This window comes from Polypterus senegalus, chromosome 3 (assembly GCF_016835505.1).
Source record: "Polypterus senegalus isolate Bchr_013 chromosome 3, ASM1683550v1, whole genome shotgun sequence".
NCBI lineage: Eukaryota > Metazoa > Chordata > Cladistia > Polypteriformes > Polypteridae > Polypterus > Polypterus senegalus.
The window spans coordinates 290,899,582-290,922,265 of record NC_053156.1 but is presented as its reverse complement, the minus strand read 5'-3'; the positions used below and the strand labels follow the sequence as shown (position 1 = coordinate 290,922,265).

The window sequence follows — 22,684 nt, the reverse complement described above, 5'->3', positions numbered from 1 at the left end:
CGTGTCTGAGATTTGGGGTGCTTGTACGCATCCAAGTTGCCACACCTAGCTTGTCCATCAATTTAGCACCCCATCTCATCACACCGGCCAGGTCATTATGGAACCTTAGGGTGGTGACTAGTGGCCAGCTGTCCTTCAGAGACCATGTTGCTACAGTCTCACTTGGTCTTGCAGATTCACGCAGTACAATATTTTCAAGATCAAACCGTATCTGACAAGTGTATGTAGCACAACTCCTGGTCCAGGCTTTGGTCTTCTCATGTCTGGACTACTGCAGCTCTCTGCTGGCAGGAGTACCAGGATGCGTCACCAAGCCAGTTCAGATGATTCAAAATGCAGCAGCACGTCTGGTGTTCAACCAGAGGGGGTGGGGACCTGTCACTCCTTTCTACAGATCACTACACTGGCTTCCTATGAGGGGACAATTAAAAGTTCAGATCCTTTTTAGAACATTAGAACGAGCTGGAGGAGAACAAGCCATTCAGCCAAATAAAGCTTGCTGGTCCTATCCATTTAATTTCTTCTAAAATATCAAGTTGAGTTTTGAAAGTACCTAAAGTCCGACTGTCCACCACACTACTTGGTCACTTATTCCATGTGTCTATGGTTTTCTGTATGATGAAAAACTTCCAAAATATTTGTTTGAAATTTACCCTTGATGCCCAAATCTTTGGTGCCTGCCTACAGGGTTGTTCAGTGGGTCTGCAATCTCATATATGGAGACACTCCTGAGGTCCTACGCTCCGTCTCGACCACTCAAATCAGCCATTGAACATCGTCTGGCAATTCCACCTCAGTGTGGTATCAAATCTCAGACCCAACTCTTTCCATGTGGAACACCTGGCTGGTGGAACAAGCCGACCTCCTCCATTCATTGTGACTTTCTCAATGTGTCTAAGAAGCGTCTGAAGATCCTCTTGATTGGTAAATTTCTGTCTAACTTTTGTAACTAAGAAGGTGTCTTCTTCTTCTTCTTTTGGCTGCTCCCGTTAGGGTACACCACAGCGGGTCATCTTTTTCCTTCTTTTCCTGTCCTCATCACCTTGCTCTGTAACACCCATCACCTGCATGTCCTCTCTCACCACATCCATAAACCTTCTCTTAGAACAGGGGTGTCAAACTCCAGGGGCCTCATGTATAACGCCGTGCGTAGAACTCGCACTATAACATGGCGTAAGCACAAAGGCCGAAATGTGCTTACGCACAGAAAAATCCAGATGCAGGAATCTGTGCGTACTGCAACTTCCACGTTCTTCCGCTACATAAATCCCGATCAGCGTGAAAACTAACGCTCGTGCACGCGCTTTATGTAACGCCCCAACTCCTCCCAGAATTACGCCTCTTTGAATATGCAAATCAATATAAATTGCCCTTAAGCGCAGCCTTCTGTGAAAAGACAATGGGAAAAGCACGGGGAAAATATAAGAATTTCAGCGAATACCAAGTGGAGGCAAAGGAAAAACATACTATTTGTTCAAATAAACCGTGGTATAATCAACAAAATGAAGTTGATCGAGTGACATAGCGTGTTGGAGAAACTTGAAAGCTCACATTCACAAAATCGCACAGTGCTGGAAATAAAAAGAAGTCACATATCAAAGTTGCCGTGAAAAGAAGAGTTGTAGCCCACTGTCTGAGTGTCATATGAAAGTTTATTAGGGTACAGAGAAAAAAGGCACACAGTGGGGAAAAAGCACGAAATGTCAACTTCAATCTCGACATTTCCACTTTAATCACGTAGTTTATTTTGTCATTAAAGTAGAACATCATAAACTTCATCTTAAAATCGTTTAATTAACCAGTTTCTCAAATCACATCGTAATTAAAGTAGCACGTTAAATGCTTTGTTTTGTATTTGATCTTCTATGTGCCTATGTGTGTGAATCACTACTTGCTTCTTAAACCGGCTCTCTTCCTCCAACTGGACACAGAGTCCATTACATTCGTGATATTACAGCTCTCTGAATAACTAAAATACTGAGATGTATACGTGATATCATTTTTATGATGATGGGAGTTAAAGCACGTTATTAAACATGTGTTTCACTTCGATGAAATTATTTATTGCAGCAGTACTCATGGGCGGCTCTAGGCTTGTGGTGGCACTGGGCAGAAGAAGAATCGGCGGCTCCTTGTCCAATGTCAGTAAGGTATCTTATGCACGGTGAATGGCCACGTATGTTGCAGACACTGCATAGCCGCCTCGTGCTCATGACACAAGCATTTAACTTTTGCCGAAATTTGTCACTGCGTTTTTAGCTGTGTTGTTATTTTCTCTTTCTGTTTTATATTCAATATATATTGGCGTAGCCGTCACTGCAGTCCTTGCTTTTCTTTCTCCAAGTAACCGATCGCCACACAATCAGCTCTGTAATAGAAGTTAAGCCATCTGTAAGCTTAGCGCCGATTCTTCAAAACGTTAAAGGAACATTGAAATATCTTCGTAGTACATGTTTAATTATTCTATCCTTCATGACAGTCCCAGTTAAGAATATAGATTATTTAAATGAAGTTAAAGTTTTATCTGTATAATTTAACAAACATATTTTGCTGCATTTCATCTTACAAATGATATCGTCATCATATGCAAATACGCTTTATAAAGTGGCTCAGGTTGTGAGATATTATAACTGTAGTGCAAGTTTACAGTGAGGTGATTGTACTTATAAGTACAAACAGTTCTACAAGGAGCTATTGATTGAGTGCATTTAAAGTTCTTGGGATGAAACTGCTTCTGAATCGCGTGGTCCGTACAGGAAAGGCTTTAAAACGTTTTGCAGTGGCTGAGACAGCGTGTGCTTAAAGCTGTATACCGATAATTCTCTTTCCCGATCAGCTGCTGCTGTGATTCACACTCAGATACAGTGATATAAATACTCCGAGTGGTGCAGTGAGAGTAATATGGAAAAAGATGATCCGCTGTGGCAACTCCTAACGGGAGGAGCTGAAAGAAGAAGAAGAAGGTGCAGTGAGAGTAACAACGCTAAAGCAGTTATGGTATTTGGAATACTATGGCTGTTCCCTGGACCATTATATTGTTACGAGTTAATTACAATCAGATGCATTACACTAATAAACAATATGCGGTTAGTTTCTGTGTATTTATAAAGCCGTGTCAGGAAAATAAAGAGTAACCACACATGAACAGTAGCACTGCTTTGACGCTGGGTGCCGCCAGTTTGCAAAACCGAGCGGAGAACTTGCGTACGACAAGGTATGAGGTACCGTGGAAAAGTGTGTGGATTTACGCCAAGTGTAGGTTTTATACATCGCGATTTGAACGTGGAAAAGTTCTTACGCAACATTTCTGTGCGTACGCACCGTTTATACATGAGGCCCCAGGCCTGGAGGGCCGCAGTGGCTGCAGGTCTTCATTCTCACCCTTTTCCTAATCAGTGACCAGTTTTCATTGCTAATTAACTCCTTTTCCCTTCATTTGAATAGCCCAGTTTTTAAGGATTCAGTCCTTTGAATCGATTCATTTCTTCATTAAATGACAGCCAAACAGAAATGAAATGTGAAATGAGCCAACAGATGACCAGCTAAACTGGAATTTCAAACTCCAACCAATCTCTTAATAAAAAGCTGATTCTTGCTGTTAATTAAACTCGTTATTTAATTCCATGGCTTGTTGCTGCTCTCATTCGGCCACAGCACACATTTCCAAAACGGTTGATTTTTTTGTTTTTCCTAAGAACAGAGTCAAGATGTTTTGGTGACCTGAGCTGATCAACCTTACTGAGACCTTCACCTCTCTTTATTTTCAGATATTGTGTGATGGGCTCAGGTGAGCTGGTCATGTGTGCGGCTCGTTTTGTGTCTCATTATTGTTTGACTGCTCATTAAGGAAAAAGAGACAACTAAGGGGCCCGAGTCAAGTTAATGAAAACTAAAGCAAAAGAAGTTAATTAGGAACACAAACTGGTCCCTAATGAAGAAGATGGTGAGAATGAAAGCCTGCAGCCACTGCGGCCCACCAGGACTGGAGTTCGACACCCGTGTCTTAGACCTTCCTCTACTCCTCTTCCCTATCAGCTCTATTCTTAGCATCCTTCTCCCAATATACTCATCATCTCTCCTCTGCACATGTCCAAACCAACACAATCTCGCCTCTCTGACTTTGTCTCCCAACCGTCCAACTTGAGCTGACCCTCTAATGTCCTCATTTATAATCCTGTCCATCCTCGTCACAGCCAATGCAAATCTTGGCATCTTTAACTCTGCCACCTCCAGTTCTGTCTCCTGTGCCACCGTCTCCAGCCCATATAACATAGCTGGTCTCACTACCGTCCTGTAGTCCTTCCCTTTCACTCTTGCTGATACCCGCCTGTCACAAATCACTCCTGACACTCTTCTCCACCCACTCCACCCTGCCTGCACTCTCTTCTTCACTTCTCTTCCACAGTCCCCATTACTCTGTACTGTTGATCCCAAGTATTTAAACTCATCCACCTTCACCAGCTCTACTCCCCTCATCCTCACCATCCCACTGATCTCCCTCTCATTCACACACATGTATTCTGTCTTGGTGGTCCTACTGATTGTAATCTACAAAGTGTAACACGCTTATATTTTGTTCTGAACTCCTCACTTGTGAGGGTCAATTTTGTACCCTTGCTTAATCCCAAACTGTCCCCCAGACTGATGTTTATTCAATTATGTGGACCTCCTTTGTAAATCGTTTTTGGATAAAAACATCTGTTAGGCAAATAAATGCAACTGTAAATGTGGTGCCATTGATTTGCTGAGACTGCAGATTCATCTGAGCCTGATGAATGTCGACGACTCCTAAATCAAACTCTTCTCATGCCGATGGGCGCCAGAGTGCAGTACTGCCCCCTTCAGTACGATTGGTCACTGCGGTCACTTCTTTCAAATGGCTTCACAGAAGGCCCAGTCAGAACAGACACTGCATAACCCAAATTTGCAGTACAAATGTCTCCTGGCACGTCTCTCCCATTCATGTCTTTGACAGATTTTTTCCCAATGAAGGACCTCTTTGTATGTTTACAGTCAATTTCAGACTATTTATAGCCCCCCTTGGCTGACCCCAGTGACATCACCATCAGTTAAGACCCCAGTGAGGGTCCAAACAGGAGAAGGAATGAATTGTGCTGATGACTTCACATTTTCCATGGGGTTTGAAGAGGGGGGTTGTGTGTGGTGGTCGGTTTCAGGGGAGCTGTCTCTTAATAACCGTAAAGACCCCTCTAATCTGAAGAAACCAACCTCTTTTGTTTTGCCTCAGAAGATTTGGGCTACAATGAACTCCCTTTTACCTGTACTACATATTCTACACTGCCTTCTATTAATCCTTGATTTCCCCCTCTGCTCCTCTCTTTAAAATTTCTAATCAGACGATTCAGACCTGATTAAAGTGCACGGTGCGGACTTTCATTTAAGGGGATTTGCATGCATTTCTGTCACAGCAGGTAGAAATGACAACACTTTTTCTACACAGTCCCTCGATTTCAGGGCACAGGAGGGTGCTGTATTTCATTTATTTTCCAATTACACTCATATTAAAATGGACACAGTCACTTTGCAAATTCAGCTAACTACGATGCCTTGGGAGGAGAGGATGAGTGTAGCTGTCGTGCATAACCAAATTTAAGTTGAAGAAGTCTTAACCTTGAAGCAGCGCTATTTCTAAGGTTGTAAGGACGTGCGCTTACCGTTTGTGAGGAGAGGGCATTGCCACGGGAAGGCGGGGCCGTCTATCGGGTGAGCGCTGTGAGGCGCGGTGTGTCTGGACAGACGTGGAGCCGCTATAATGGCCGCACCTGTTCATTTTTACACGCCGGTGATCTCGCAGCCTGCCCAGCGCAGGCGGTTTAGGGTGCGGCGCGTCTGAAAGAAAAAGCCGGCATTTGCCTATGTAAGCTGTGGTTGAGTCAGAGATGGGGATCCCAAATTGTAAAGAAATACATTTACTTGCTGGTGTGCTTAAGCTCAGTATAGCCATTGGCTGACCGTGGGTTTACGCAGGGGTTCGAGCTTAAATACAAAGTTGCTCGGGGCGTGACGTGAATGCACTAGCGTCCACCTGGATAGGTGTGTGGGGTACACGGGGTGGCAGATTGGCCGGACAATGTTGCCGGTGTTCTAACGAAACATCCTACCCATCGAAATGATCTGCTTACTGATACTACGCATGCGCAGACCAAAATTACGCAACTTTTTTTCGCATTTATTACAGTTTACTGCATAGGTATTTACTGTCAACATTTTATAAGTTGTATATTTTGCATGTGTGACTTTTAATCTTGTACAGGCAATTGTATCCAGTCTTGTGAAATCTTTGCATCAGGCTGTGTCTCTTTCGGGCATTAAATGATGTATATAGAATAAATTGAGAAATGTTAAAATTTCCATAAATTTGATAGACAACTTCTAAATACAACTTGTTAAATGATGACGTGGTATAACGTTATAAGTTTAATGTTACGACTTACAATAAACGGATGGGTGTAACATATACGGTAGGATACTTCGACAAAGTAGGACAAATCGTCAGAACACCGGTTATGCAGGGTGACACAGAAAAACTGGAACTTTTGAAATGCATAGTGGCAGCCATGTACAGTTGGCAGCACTGCGGAACAGGGACTTTGAGCTGTAAACAGTCTCGCCATTTAGTAATTTAGTAATCAATTGCAAGGCAATCAATGGCAGCTGTGCGAGAATTGTTCGGTAACCGTGTCATCTCAAGATTCGGTGACATTCCCTGGCCCTCAAGATCACCGGATTTGTCCGTTTGTGATTTTTTCTTGTGGGGCTACCTTAAGAGTCGGGTCTACACGACTCGGCCAAGGACACTGAATGAACTGAAACAAAGAATTCAAGACGAAACTCGTGGTATCCCAGCTGAGATGTTGCAGCGATCAATGGGGAACCTCAACAGCAGATTGGGAGAATGCATACGTACAGGAGGACGCCATCTAAAGTACGTAATTTTCAGACATTGATAATTTGGATTACTGTCTCTTAAAAGGCAAGTTGTAGTGGTTCAATTGCAGTCAATATTGTTTTTTTTGTTGGATTTCTTCTATTTTTATTGGGTTTTTCAAAAGTTCCCGTTTTTCTGTGTCACCCTGTATTTAAAGAGTTGTCGGCCAACAGGGGTCATCAGTGGACCTAAAGGCGAGGTAGGAGTAAGCACTGCTATGCTATTGGAGGAGCAGCAGCAGCTGTGATTTCGGCGGATTTGCACATATTCTTTTGTATTTATAGGGATCCATCCTGTCAAAAACGTGACAATAAAAATCCGCCGCAACACTGCTGAGCCTTTAAAGATCGCAGTTCGTTTTGCACAGTGCAACAGATGACCCAGTGTGCCAGGTTTGCCAGTGGATTTGACTAGGATATTCAAGTTTGGCTTTTTAATGTATTTCTTGTCTGAAAACGGTGGGAGTTAAAGTGGCCCGATTTGGATCCTTTTTTAACCCCAACTCTCTCTTCTTTTTCTTTTTCCGGTTTCTTTGTGAGGGCGGCCTGCACCACCTCCACCTACTCAAAGCATCTTGATGCTCCAACATTGATGGACTGAAAGCCAGAAGTCTACGTGACCATCATCATCAGGTCCTTCCATGAGAACCCTAAATACAAAGAGGACTGTTTGACTTATGTTAGGTAGATTGCCCAGAGGGGACTGGGCGGTCTCTTGGTCTGGAACCCCTACAGATTTTATTTTTTCTCCAGCCTTTGGAGTTTTTTTGTTTTTTCTGTCCACCCTGGCCATCGGACCTTACTCTTATTCGATGTTAATTAATGTTGACTTATGTTTATTTTTTATTGTGTCTTCTATTTTTCTATTCATTTTGTAAAGCACTTTGAGCTACATTTTTTTGTATGAATATGTGCCATATAAATAAATGCTGATTGATTGATTGATTTAGACGCACGTTAAATCCCACAGTTCACTGGTGCACATAAGTGATCGAGTGTGCCAGGTTTACCAGACAATTAAATTAGTGAACCCACATTGAAGTACGTAAACTTCACATGTACTCAATATGTGAAATATTAATTCCTTTCGTAACTCGTGAATAAGAAGCTGTGGGATAGTAAGTAGATGGCTAACTAATGTCATTTCCTTTTACTATAAATGAGTGCAGTGGTTAGCGGTGCTGCTTTGCGGATTTAACGATCTGGGCTGGAATGCATAGCCTGCTTTTATAAACTTGCCAATATCCATTTTTGTGGACTGTAACTGTGTGAGGAAAACATCAGACTGTTTAGTGATATGTTCTGTTTCCAGAATGTAAAGTAGCACGCGATGGCATTTGGTGCTCACCTGAATGTAAGCGGCGCACACGCAGTACTGACCGGTGCGACCTAAAAGTACCTGATGCACAGGCGTAGCCTACTGTAAGTGGTGGGCACAAGATAGTAAGTTGTACGCACCAAATTGTTTCCCAGGAAAGAAATAAAACACCATATCTCCTCAGGTGCTCCGTACAACTGTGCAGACGAATACCTGGAAACATAAAGCACGTACCCAAACCCTTACCCTCCCACAAGCCTAATCTTAACCATAGTGTAACGGGATATGCGATGAGCGTTTCGTGACTGACGTTCTGGGAATTACCTGATGTACGTCATAGGTATTGCATCCTGCAGTTAAAACCCATCTCCAACCATCCCACACTCCTTTAACAAATAAAAGCCCAGCCGTCTGCTTTTTATATCACCGTGCTACAAGAGCTGTAAGTGACGTCAAACTTGGTAAAGGCATAATTAGGTAGCCTCATAAAACTATCTCGTACATTCATGAAAATATTTCATACGTACGTGAAAGTATCTTGTACGTACATGAAAATATTTCGTACGTACATGAAAGTATCTTGTACGTACATGAAAATATTCCGTACGTACGTGAAAGTATCTCGTAAGTATGAGATATTTTCACGTATACGTACGAGATAAGGGTTATCCCATAATTTTTTTCACTTTGCAGTTCAGAGCTTCCGTACAGAAGCACAGAAGAATAAGTGGAAAAAAATACCAGGAACTGCTGGAGGCCTGCTGTAGAAAAGGGTGGAGGACCAGTACACACTGGTGGAAGTGGGTTGCCAAAGGGGGTTTGCTTGGCAAAGCCTATAGAATGTTGGGCATCACTGGTAATTGAAAGGAACTACTCTGGGTGTCTCTCTCCTAGGAGGTTTCATTTTGCCGATGTGCTCGCCTTGCTTCTCTTTAAGTGGATAAGCGAGTGACTCTCACTCCTCAGAGATTTCATTTTCCCGATGTGCTCGACTCACTTCTGCATTCGCGGCTAAACGACTTTGTCTTTCTTCGGGGGTTTCGTGTTGCCGACGTGCTCGTCTCGCTTGTGTATCCTCGGAGGTGGAGCTCTTACCTGGACTCCACCTCTCACTTCCGGGCCAGACAGACAGACACACACACTTCCATGTGTAGACATTTATATATAAGACAATTAAAACAGATCTACTACTACTACTACTACTACATCTAGATGTTAATTTTTATCTGACCCTCATGGAACCCCTGAAACCCATCCATGGATCCTCAAGGGGTCCACAGACCTCAAGTTAAGAACCCCCGCACTATGTAAATAAAATATTTATAAACCCCATCAGTACAAAAGATATATTGTCGATTCTGTTGACATTGACTCTTACTCCAGAAGCCAGCTACAGGAATTCATTAACGATTTTAGTACTAGGGTGTTGTACCGTGTTAGCCATTATGAATGTAGAGAAAAGCCAAGCAAAATGACACCTTTTATTGGCTTTTGAGGCAACTCGGGCACCTTCTTCAGGCGAGATGTAATTACATCTTGTCTCTTGCCTGAAGAAGGGACCTGAGTTGCCTCGAAAGCTTGCATGTTGTAATCTTTTTAGTTAACAATTTGACTAATTTCCAGTGATCTCTCAGGTTTACTGTTGATTGTTCCACCACACCTCTTCCATTTTTAGAAATCGGTCTCACTATCACCTTTCCAGGACTACAAACATCTGTCTGTTATAATCACACAGGTACTTTCTCTGCAGCTCCTTCCATCCCTGGCACAACTAAAAACTCTGGAGCTCTTTCGCAGTTCCTCCGACTCTGCCGTCTCTGAAGTGATGAGGCTGACTTCTGTAATGAAGCACTCAGAATGAGGTGGATGACACCCTTCTCATGTGGTGGACTGGATCCTCAAACAATCCAGGATTAGACTTCGTAACATCCACTCAAAGATGAATCCCAATGCTAAAACCTGCATCTTGTTGGTCCTCCCATTCCACCCTAACACTCTTATCTCTCCCACAGGTCATTAAACCAAATTCCTTTCCATGTTGCAGACACTTGGACACAGGCCGAGACTTGGGCCTTTAGGAGCTTTTTTATTTCTTAACCCACCCTCATTCTTCTTCTGTTGACCACCTAACCTACACAAACGTGTTATCCGCAGCTCACTTCATGGAGGAGAGCCACGTTCCTCACCAAGCATTTTGAGCTGAAACAGGAGCAACTGTGTCACTTGCAAATTCACTTTATGGACAAAAGTATTGGGATGCCTGACCATTACACCAACATGATCTTTAATGACATGGCATTCAAATCCATATTCTTTAACATGGAGTTGCTGCCCCTCTTTGAAGCTATATCAGCTTCCACTCTTCTTGGAAGGCTTTCCACAAGATGTTGGAGTGTTTCTGTGGGAATTTGTGCTCCTTCATTCTGAGTTTAGGCACTGATGTTGGGTGAGAAGGCCTGGCTCACAATCATCTCAAATGTGTTTGATGGTGTTGAGTTGGCTGGCCAAGTTCTTCTACTCCAAACTTATCGCAATGGGTCTTTATGGACCTTGTTTTGTGCACTGGGGCACAGTTATGCTGGAATAGAAAAGTCCTTCCCTAAACTGTTTCCACAAAGTTGGAAGCATAGCGTTGTACAAAATGTCTTGGTATGCCAAAGCATTAAGATTGCCCTTCACTGGAAATAAGGGGCCTGGCAAAACCCCTGAAAAACAGCCCCACACCATTATACTTCCTCCACCAAACTTCACAGCTGGCACAATGCAGTCAGGCAGGTAACGTTCTCTTGGTATCCTCCAAACCCAGACTTGCCCATCTGACTGCCAAACAGAGAAGTGTCATTCATCACTCCATAGAAAATGTTTCCACCACCCCATCTGACACTTAGCATTGAACTTGGTGATGCAGCTGCTTGACTATGGAAGCCCACTCACAAAGCTCCCACCACACATTTTTTGGACTTACATTAATGCCTGTGGAAGTTCGAAACTCTTCAGCCATGGAATCAGCAGAGCGTTGGCGACTTTTACCCAACATGCACCTTAGCAGTAGTTGACTCTCGCTCTGTGACTTTGCCTGGTCTTCCACCTTGTGGATGAGTTGCTGTTGTTCCTAAATGCTTCCACTTTCCAATAAGACCATTCTCATGGTCAGTTGACTGTGGAATATCCAGCAGGGATGAAATTTCATGAACCGTCTTATTGAACAGGTGGCATCCTATCACAGTGCCACGCTTGAAGTTACTGAGCTCTTCTGAACGACCCATTTGGTTTCTCAAATGTTTGTGAAAGGAGACTGCATGGCAAGGTCTTTGATTTTATAAACCTTTGGCAATGGGGCAGATTGAAACACTGGAATTCACTCATTAAGAGGTGGGTCCCAATACTTTTATCCATATAGTGTGTGTCACCAACAATCCCCTTGTCTCCGGTCCCTCTGGCAAATTTAATACTAAATAACGGGCCGCTTGCCACTCTAAAAATCTGTTTGACTGCATTTCTTGGAGGACGTGTCCGGCCCTCTACAGAGGAGGAAACAGGGAAACGGCGTCTGAGCCGTTAAAATCAAACACCTCACAAAGCCTGTTGTAGAATGCCTTACATCCTTCATTTTTCAGCCAGGGTTCCTCCCCAGGCCGGGGGTTCAAAGTCCCGTTTCATGTCTATTTTGTTCATTTTAGAACTGCATTTGTCAACAGGGGGGTTTTTACAGAATCGGTTTATGTCAATGCTGCTTTTGTAGATTATGTGCATTATTCTTTGTTTTTGATCTTATCTATTAGCTGCCTCTGCGGTGGGTTGGCACCCTGCCCAGGATTGGTTCCTGCCTTGTGCCCTGTGTTGGCTGGGATTGGCACCAGCAGACCCCCGTGACCCTGTGTTCAGATTCAGCGGTTTGGAAAATGGATGGATGGATGGATGGATATTAGCTGCCTGTGTTATGTTCCATGGGTTTTTTGGGTGGTCAGCCATCGCCGCTAGAAACTGCCCTCCACCCTATGAATCCAGAGGGTATCCCACAGTTCCTGGCAGTTCATTTCAAATGTATTAGGGAGTTGGTGAGATTACTTTTTGCTTCGTTGGATTATTGGATTTCCGATTGTTTGAACCTCGCAGCTCTGTTTTGACTACGTTTCTGGATATTTGTATCAGGATGTGTTTGCACTGGAATGCCTTCATGTTTTTGGGCAGTTCCTTTACTTCTTGCAGCTCCACTGAGCTTATTTGTTATTGAATTACATTTTGAAAATAATCTTTTATTTTTTTTATAAAAATTAGCTGTATAAGCCAGTGCTGTAAAAAGCCCGGGCTCCTAGAAACCATGGATTGTGGCACTTCAATCAATCAATCGCATTGGTTGTGCATTAGCGTCTCGGCAAGGTCCTTTATCCTCAGGGGTTTTGTTTTGCCGACACGTTCTCCCCCTTCATTATTAGTGACTAAGCAAAGTTCTCTCTACTCGGAGGTTTCGTTTTGCCGACACGCTCGCCCCCTTTGACTATCAGCGACTAAGCGAGTTTCTCTCTTCTCGGAGGTTTCATTTTGGCGACACGCTCGCCCCCTTTGACTATCAGCGACTAAGCGAGTTTCTCTCTCCTCGGAGGTTTCATTTTGCCGACACGTTCTCCCCCCTTCACTATCAGCGACTAAGTGAGTTTCTCTCTCCTCGGAGGTTTCGTTTTGCAGATGTGCTCACCTCGCTTGGGTATTAGTGGCTAAGCGAGTTTCACTTTGCTGACCGAGTCGATTTCTTTGAGCTTCATGCTGTAGCCTCGCACTTCCAGGCTGGACAGTCAGACACACACACACACTTCCACACACAGATGTTAATATACTGTATAAGCTTTGGTGCTGACTTTTATTACTAGCCACGGTTTGACTGTAATACTGTCCTCTAGTGGGCATTTTTGGAAGTGCATTTTGGGATTTATGGGCTTTGGGATGATACTCAAACACCATTAAGACCAGACACTGTAATGTGGTCTACAGCTGCCAGGAAGGTCCTCATCATCAAACTTACCATCCCCCGGGATGGGGGGCTATCAGTCGCACATGAGTACAAGCACCTCAGGTACTCCAAGTTGGCAGCAGAGTTCAAAGAGGCAGGCTGGGCGGCTGCCATCATATCCAGTAGAGGTCAGATGCAGGGGTTTGTGGGTAAATCAGTAATCTGGCTGCTGCAGGCTACGGGTATGACTGTTATGACTGTGTATTGTATTGCATTGACCCCCTTCTTTTTGACACCCACTGCACGCCCAACCTACCTGGTAAGCAGTCTCTCTTTGAACTGCCTTTCCCAGAGGTTTCTTCCATATTTTCCCCCTACAAGAGTTATTTTTGGGAGTTTTTTCTTGTCTTCTTAGAGAGTCAAGGCTGGGGGGCTGTCAAGAGGCAGGGCCTGTTAAAGCCCATTGCGGCACTCCTTGTGTGATTTTGGGCTAATTATAATAATTATAATATAATAATTATTATTATTTTTTTGTATAGTTTAATGTCCTTTCTGTTCCGTATCTTTAAATGTGATTTCATTCCATTCACATTGTGGGTGGAGCCCCATGAGGCGGAGTCACCCTGATGTCACTGCTTCTGGCTCCTCCCTCTGCCTTCATATGCAGGCTTGAGCGAGAGGCCCAGCCAGTTGATCTTTGTCAGCTGTTTGTTTGGATTTCTGTATGTTTTGTATTCTTTTAATATATCCCAGTTCTAGATTTTTGCTTCCGTTATTGGATTGTGTGATGATTGTGTGACTCGTTTGCCTTAGGATGCCTTTTTAGTCAGGGCCATCTTAATGCATGGGCACGCTGAGCAGTTGCCCGGGGACCCCATGCTAATCTTATGTATGTTGTGACTTGCTGAGTGGTTGTGTAGGTAGAGATCCCAGTACACTGCTTTGCCCGGGGGCCTATAATGCTGTTAAGATGGCCTTGTTTTCAGGCTCATCTTTTTTGCTATTTTTGGCATTTTTATAAATAAAATCTCAAATTTAAAAAGATTACAATTTGGGGTTGTCATTACAAGCCAGAGTTTTCATTGTTTTATTTCCCTTGTAAGCCATTCCTGCAGACTTACTTGTTCGCTATTTTAAAAGTGTAACACATGTGGTGACACCCTTGGTTTAATGGCACAGATTCATGAATAAGGTCCTTGCGGAGGGCCATGAGATGGGGACAGAGACAGACATCAGGGGGGTTTAATTTGCAAGCCATGAGTAGCAGAAAACACTTCTGAGACGACTCTCAGGCATGACTGACGCCTAACAGGTCTGTGATGCCCTTAGATGTCCAGGCTGCATTTGTGGTACACTGAATGGACCAATGTGTGTCTACCCCTGCTCAGAAAGGTTTTTGTAAGCCAATGAGCCCCATTCATGATGGGGACTGGGTTTTGCAATTGTTCCCCGTAAACAAGGAATTCCCAGTACCTGCCCTTTGGTATAAACCACCATCACATTTGTGAATGTCCCCTTGGGGATCAATAAATTATCTATCTATCTATCTATCTATCTATCTATCTACAGCAGGGAAAGGCCTTTTTCGAGTTGCGCGCGCACAGTCCAAAAATTTTCTTTCGCGCCGCACCTGAGGGACTGCCCATAAATAAAGTCGTGACGACACAATCAATGACAATCGCCAATAAAAACAGGTATTTTTACAAGTTTGAAAGACATTTTATTAATAAGGGAATCAAAGGATAAATCTTAAATTTAATTAATGTGAACGTTGAGATATGAGATTGATGCGAGGATCAATTTTCGAAAGACAGACGCGCATTTCCTTGTCCATCATTTGAAGTCTTTCGCGTTTCTTAGACTTCATTTCCGTAAGTGTTCCGTTATCTGTTTTTCCAACATAAAATATTTTTTGAAACATTATCTTTTTAATCAACCAAAAGTTCAAAAACACTAGCAATTTAAAATATTTTACAAAAGTTTTCGCTGCGCCCCTAGAAAATTCCACGGTGCACGTGCACCAGTTGCCTGACAATGATCTACAGGGTGAGGCAGAAAGGACGGACGTTTTTTTAACAAAATCACAAAATTGTTAATTTTTTGTTACAAAGAAATTTATTGAAAGATTTGAGTTCATATTGAAATAGCATGTGACAATTTGTAGGGATGGAAATGCAGGTCTAAATGCAAAATACGCCTTACCGAACGATTACTGAGGCCAAGTTCAGAAGAATGCTTCCGAGCAGATCGACTTGGCCTGCGCACTGCGCAGCAGGGCTAGTCGTACGCTTTCCACATTTTCAGGGGGTACGTGCTGTTTTTGTAGCCCCGGCGGTCTTTTGTTCATTAGTGTACCTCAGGTACGAAGTGCTTTAACCCACCGTAGGATAGTGTTACGAGCGGGAACAGCTTTATTTCTGTGGATATTGAAATGGCAATGAAACTCACGCTGAACTGCGGTAATAGACTGGTTGTTCATAACAAAACAGTCGTACGCAAAAACGCGGTGTTCTATCATCAACGGCTCCATGGCTTCAACTAAAAAGAAAAGAAAAAAATGCTAAGACTTTGCGAACCTAACGCCACCTAGCGCACATCTGTCACTCCACCTAGTGGTGAGTTCTAGCCATTTCAAAGATGTCCGTCCTTTCTGCCTCACCCTGTACTACCAACAATTGCCTAGTTTAGTGATGTCCTTGTATCTATGGAGGAATATTTCGGACAAAATGAAATAAATAAATAAATAAATGCGTAAATAAATAAAAGTACTGTGAAATGTGAGCATAAATAAATAAATGTGTCATGAAATGACAGCCTTAATAAATAAATATGTCATGAAATGAGAGCATAAATAAATAAATGTGTCATGAAATATGTTTTTCGTTGCTTATTTATTTATTTCATTTTGTCCGTAACATTCCTGCAAACCGTCATGAAATACGGCTTGAAATAAAACTGTCACTTTCACTCATCAAAGTTGAGAGGGTGGGCTCTAACACGCCCTCTAGTTACTGATTGGTGAATCGATAGCACAAGAATGAATTAGAAAAATGCTTACTACTGCCGATGAAATGGATTCTGCCGAAGATATTACGTATTTCAGAGAGAAAACTGAAGATTTATCGGAAGAAATTACAATGTTGGCGGCCCTTTTAGACTCCGATATAGATGAAACTGTTTTTGAAATTATCGAAGAACAGGTGGAACGGACTCTACTACACTGCAGTTCAGGTGATGCAGTTCGCTGCTCTGGATGTCCATCCTTTGACATTCCAGCTGAGTCAATAGAACACCTTCTGTTATGCGGTTTAAAAGTACGACAGATTGCAGATCTGTATGATGTATCAGAGAAGACGATCACAAGACGAATGAGCCAGTTTGATATACGGTAAGCTGCAACGGCTGTATTAGTTTAGGTACTTTGACATGGAATGCCCAAAGCAGCTCCACCTAATATTTTGAACTGAACAACTTTACCACTGATCAGAGCTGTACAGTTGTTTGAAAAAGTAGCTGCGAATATGCAACTGACTTTCTACTCGTAAAACAAGGGTCAAATACTCAGTTCTAAAAGGGCCGCCAACATTGTAATTTCTTCCGATAAATCTTCAATTCTCTCTAAAATATACGTAATATCTTCGGCAGAATCCATTTCATCGGCAGTAGTAAGCATTTTTCTAATTAATTCTTGTGCTATCGATTCACCAATCAGTAACTAGAGGGCGTGTTAGAGCCCACCCTCTCAACTTTGATGAGTGAAAGTGACAGTTTTATTTCAAGCCGTATTTCATGACGGTTTGCAGGAATGTTACGGACAAAATGAAATAAATAAATAAGCAACGAAAAACATATTTCATGACACATTTATTTATTTATGCTCTCATTTCATGACATATTTATTTATTAAGGCTGTCATTTCATGACACATTTATTTATTTATGCTCACATTTCACAGTACTTTTATTTATTTACGCATTTATTTATTTATTTCATTTTGTCCGAAATATTCCTCCATATGTATCAGCCCTGCTGCGGCTACTTGCAGTCTCAGGTATTGGACCTAGAAGACAAGAACTTGACTTCAGGCAAACTAGAAGTCACAACAAGGTTTCAGTAGGTGAAACAGTTGAATGGCAAATAACAAGCTTCAAGAAGAGAGTAGAGGACTTCTGTGTCCACCCAACCTTGTCTCCTCTTCTGCAGGTCCTTCACCCGAAGTGACATCCCACCAGAACTTAACTCCAAAAGTAACTCTGGACAGACCCCTAAAGGGACTCCACTGAGGACCTCACACTGTTCTGATCTTTTTTGTACTCTTTTGTCTCCTGCTGGTTAACCAACTTTGAGTGGAGTTTTGTAGGTTACATGATGCCTACAGCTTCGAGTTTCACAATTAATCTTTGGTATGAAACATGGTCTATTTAGTCAAAGCACTCCATCGAATTTCATGGTCATTGAATTCCAGGATAGATAAATAGATAAGAAAATATTGAGAAAGGAATCTGCAGCATGAAATTTACCTGAACAGCCAAGAACTGGATTTTCAAATGAACTTCCCACAGTTGTGCTTTCACTCTGAGGACCCACTGTAGACACCGGGGTGTGTGTACTGTAAAAACCTCAAAGGAAAGAAAAAGTAAAATTAATTACAATTCTTGTTTGTACTAAATTGTTATTGAGTAATGCTGCATGGAGACACGCTTAGCATGAGACTGACTAGCAGTTTTACTGAGGATAGCAATCACCCAGAATACCAGAGGATACTCTGTGGGCAGCAGTTGAATGGTGCACGATGGTAGTCCTCAGAACTGGACTGAACAGGTTTGACGTGTGATGGATGGATGGTGTCATGGAGTGCCAGGTGACAACTAACTTAATTGTACAGCCGTGACCAAAAGTTCTGAGAATGACCCAAATGTTGGTTTTCACCAAGTTTGCTGCTTCAGTGTTTTTAGATCTTCCTGTCAGATGTTTCTCTGGTGTACTGAAGGAGAATTACAAGCAGTTCAGAAGTTTCAAAGGCTTTTAGTGACAATGACATGAAGTTTATGCACAGAGTCCATATTTGTAGTGCTGGCCCTTCTGCAATTCACCCTGGCATGCTGGCAATCAAATTCTTGACCAAATCCTGACTGATGGCAGCTGCCCATTCTTGCATAATCAGGATTGGTGGGCTTTTGTTTTCCCACCCGCCTCTTGAGGATTGACCACAAGTTCTCAATGGGGAGTTTCCTGGCCATGGACCCCAAATTTCAATGTTTTGTTCCCGGAGACACTTAGTTCTGACTTTTGCCTTATGGCCCGGTGCTCCATCATGCTGGATTGTTGGTCACCAAACTGTTCTTGGATGGTTGGGAGAAGTTGCTCTCGGAGGATGTTTTTGGTCCCATTCTTCATTCCTGGCTGTGTTTTTAGGCAAACTTGTGAGTGAGCCCACTGCCTTGGCTGAGAAGCAACCCCACATGACTTGAATGGTCTCAGGTTGCTTTACTGTTGACATGACACAGGACTGATGGTAGTGCCACTCACCTTTTCTTTTTTCCGGTTGCCCCAAACAATCAGAAAGGGGATTCATCAGAGAAAATGACTTTTTCCCCCAGCAGTCCTCAGCAGTCCAATGCCTGTCCCTTTTGCAGAATATCAGTCTGTCCCTGATGTTTTTCTTGGTTTCTTTGCTGCCCTTCTTGACGCCCACCAGGCCACCCACCAAAAGTCTTCACCTCACACTCAAACCTGCCTGCTGCCAATCCTAAATAAGCTCTGCACTGGTGGTGCCATCATTTTGTTTAGTTATGGTCAGCACTATCTTGTGTGTTTTTATTTAGTTCTATATTGTGAGGTGGTCCACCCTGCATGGAGTTTGCATGTCCTCCCCGTGTCTGAGTGGGTTTCCTCCCACAGTCCAAAGACATGCAGGTTAGGTGCCCTGTGGTGGGCTGGCACCCTGCCCGGGGATTGTTTCCTGCCTTGCACCCTGTGTTGTCTGGGATTGGCTCCAGCAGACCCCCGTGACCCTGTAGTTGGGATATAGCGGGTTGGATAATGGATGGATGGATTATGTAATCTGACTTCTGTTTTATTTTATTATGTTCATTTATTTTATTTCTGGCACGGTGGCGCAGTGGGTAGTGCTGCTGCCTCGCAGTCATGAGACCCGGGTTCGCTTCCCAGGTTCTCCCTGTGTGGAGTCTGCATGTTCTCCCCGTGTCTGCGTGGGTTTCCTTCCACAGTCCAAATGCATGCAGGTTAGGTGCATTGGCAATCTTAAATTGTCCCTAGTGTGTGTGCCCTGTGGTGGGCTGGCACCCTGCCCGGGGATTGTTTCCTGCCTTGCACCCTGTGTTGGCTGGGATTGGCTCCAGCAGACCCCCGTGACCCTGTAGTTGGGATATAGCGGGTTGGATAATGGATGAATGGATGGATAGTGTGAGGCCAGTGGCACAATGGTACCACTGTTGCCATGCATTAAGAACACCACAGTTCACATCCTGCCTGGGTCCTCCCTGTGTGAAGTTTGCATGTTCTCCGTGTGTCTGCATGGGTTCCTGGTTTCCTCCTACAGTATAAAGACATATGGATTGGTGATATTAAGTTGTTCATAGTGTGTGGATAGGGTGTGTGTGTGTGTGTTCACCCTGTGTTGGACTGGCGCACTGTCCATGGATTGTTCCTGCCTTGCACCTTATGCTAACTGGGATAGGCTGCAGCAACCCCCGTGATCCTGTTCAGGACTAAGCGGGCTATAAAAGTTTGGATTTTGCTAGAAAAACTAAAAGTGACTGAGAACAGGAATATAGTCAAGGCAAAGCTACAGCAGAAGACTAACGGCCAAAAACAAAAACACGGGGCAAAAGTCATAATCCAAAATACGGGTAAAGATCAAAGCCAGAATGCCAAGAAACATTTGTTTTAGGGTCAAAGCACAGGGCAAAAACAGTGTGGAAACTTTAAATGCCAGGAGATAATTGGTCAGCGGTCATGCCCTCCATTGGCACGCCCCTAGTAATGCTGGAGCAACCCTAGTACCCAAAATGCAAGACAGCACCGACCATAACTAAACAGTATTGGGGCTCAAAATGAAAACAACTGCTAAAAGAAACGTAATCTACAGCCACAAAACCTCGCAGTCAGAGTGTCTAACCTTGGCCTTGTTCTGGTTAAGTTGTCTTTCCAATTGTGAAAAAACTGCTTTAGCAATGAAGACCACTGTCATCCCAACAATGTGAGCCTGGAGGTGCTGATGGACATGTTACCTGTTGGAGGAGATGTTGTTGTAGTCCCTGCTGAAGGTGGAGTGGCAGTCATGCGCCGTGTCACTCCAGCTGCTGAAGAACCTGTGAACGAACGAAGAAGATTATGAAAAAATGAGCACCGCATTAGCCATTAGATTACATGATGACAGCAAGCTAATATATACTGTATTTCTGTTTTATATATACATACAGTACAGAAATACGTTTGCACTAGACGACAATCTGTGCGCCTCTAGCAGGGACCACCTCCTTCACTGTAAAGGTGGACGGTGGTCCCAGCATCATTGACACCATGATGGCCTCGACTTTATGTGTTCCACTGACTAAATGCAAGAACAGTAGCTTAAGTGCACAAACAATAGTGGCTAAATAATAATTTAAATAAAACCATATTAATAACATTTCCATAATAATATTTAAAAATACAAGAAAAATAATAAATAGAAATGGGGGGCGGCATGGTGGCGCAGTGGTAGCACTGCTGCCTCGCAGTTAGGAGACCCAGGTTCGCTTCCCAGGTCCTGCCGTTGTGGAGTTTCCATGTTCTCCCCGTGTCTGCGTGGGGTTCCTCCCACAGTCCAAAGACATGCAGGTTAGGTGCATTGGCGATCCTAAATTATCCCTGGTGTGTGCTTGGGGTGTGTGTGTGTGTGCCCTGTGGTAGGCTGGCACCCTGCCCAGGATTTGTTCCTGCGTTGGCTGGGATTTGCTCCGGCAGACCCTCGTGGCCCTGTGTTAGGATATAGCGGGTTAGGAAACGACTGACTGACTAATAGAACTGATAAATACATACATAGGCCAGAGAACAAATGCTGGTTGACACATAAGAGTGTGGAGCCCACCGACAGTCACAATGACCTGACCTGAAGGACAGAATATGAGGGACCACCAAACACAAAAGGCTGGATTATTGAAGTTTAAGGTATGTGGTTTCCATTTCAGTCAGGACCCCAGATGCTTCTCAACTTGACGCATATAAAAAGGTCTTGTTATATTTCACAACTCTCAATTAGGGAATGGATAGAAGTGATAGCCAAAATGCCTCCGAGGCCCCCCAAGATCTGGTCTGAGCAAATGATCTTTGGTAAATGACGATTCACGTATAGATTTCCTCTTAAACCTACACAAAGTCACTATTCCTACCATACAAGCCCCACAATCCCAGGACATTTTCGAGGTTAGGAAGCCATTGTGACACGCCACTCACCTGGAAGTACTTTAATGTTCATTCCAATGTAAACATCCTGGAAAAACAATGAAATTCCACAGTAGTACTTGCCGGAGTCCATCAGCCGAACATTGTTCATCCACACGATGATGTAATTATAAGAAGTGTAGTCATAGAGGGTAAATCTGCCTCTGGTTTCCACACTTTCATGTTTCATAGTGCGGACTAAGACGTCGCTGCTGCTTCTGCAAGGGTGGCGGCAGAAGTATTTTTCTTGATTCTGGTATTTTGCGGGATATTTGCATTCAAGTTGTATTTTGCCTCCTTCTGTTCCATTTATCTGGACGGTCTCAATGGACCGGGCACTGAAAAAAACTGGGAAAAAAAAAGTGTAGAGATAAGTAAGCTGACTTTCATGTTCTGAAGAGGATGACCGAGGACGGACTTAGGCAGTGAGGACACATAAAGAGCAAAGGTTGGTGTGTTAAGGTTCTCAGTGCTTTAATTCATAGTGTTCATGCAATAAATACAGTGCAGTCACTCCTTAGTAAATAAATTCATAATAATAATCCATAAAGCCAGTATTTGCTGTAAGTTAAATCAATAAACAAATAATCCAAAAAACAGGCTAAAAATCCAAAACACAGCCAGGATCTGTCTCTTTAGATAGATAGATAGATAGATAGATAGATAGATAGATAGATAGATAGATAGATAGATAGATAGATAGATAGATAGATAGATAGATAGATAGATAGATAGATAGATACTTTATTAATCCCAAGGGGAAATTCACAAACAGCTTCCACAAGTCTCTGTGTCTCTCTATTATAAAAGACATTCCTGAGACGAGACAAGACTATTGCCAAGAGATTTTTTCAAGTCCCACCCTCCTCTCCACCATTTCCAGTTAACGGCCCACGCCCGCAGTCCCCTCAATTGTCATTCATGTGAATGCTTTTGTCAGAAACAGTTCCTGCGCTCTCAGCTCTTATACATTTTTGTGTTTTCCTCACTTTAAGTTTCCAATCAAAGAAGACTTCTTATGT

The 22,684-nt window shown here is 43.2% G+C and overlaps 1 protein-coding gene across 3 annotated transcripts in view; it reads right to left on the bottom strand.

Moving 5' to 3' along the window:
• The window catches only part of LOC120526305 (CMRF35-like molecule 3), a 60,564-nt gene that overhangs the window by 25,735 nt on the left and 12,145 nt on the right, over nt 1-22,684 (bottom strand). For all 3 annotated transcript variants that reach the window (XM_039749432.1, XM_039749433.1, XM_039749434.1), the window contains exons 2-4: nt 21,675-22,010; nt 20,468-20,548; nt 17,735-17,833 (exon numbers count right to left, since the gene is read on the bottom strand). In XM_039749432.1, coding sequence (XP_039605366.1) covers nt 17,735-17,833; nt 20,468-20,548; nt 21,675-22,010 — 516 coding nt within the window. The remainder of the gene's footprint in view (nt 1-17,734; nt 17,834-20,467; nt 20,549-21,674; nt 22,011-22,684) is intronic.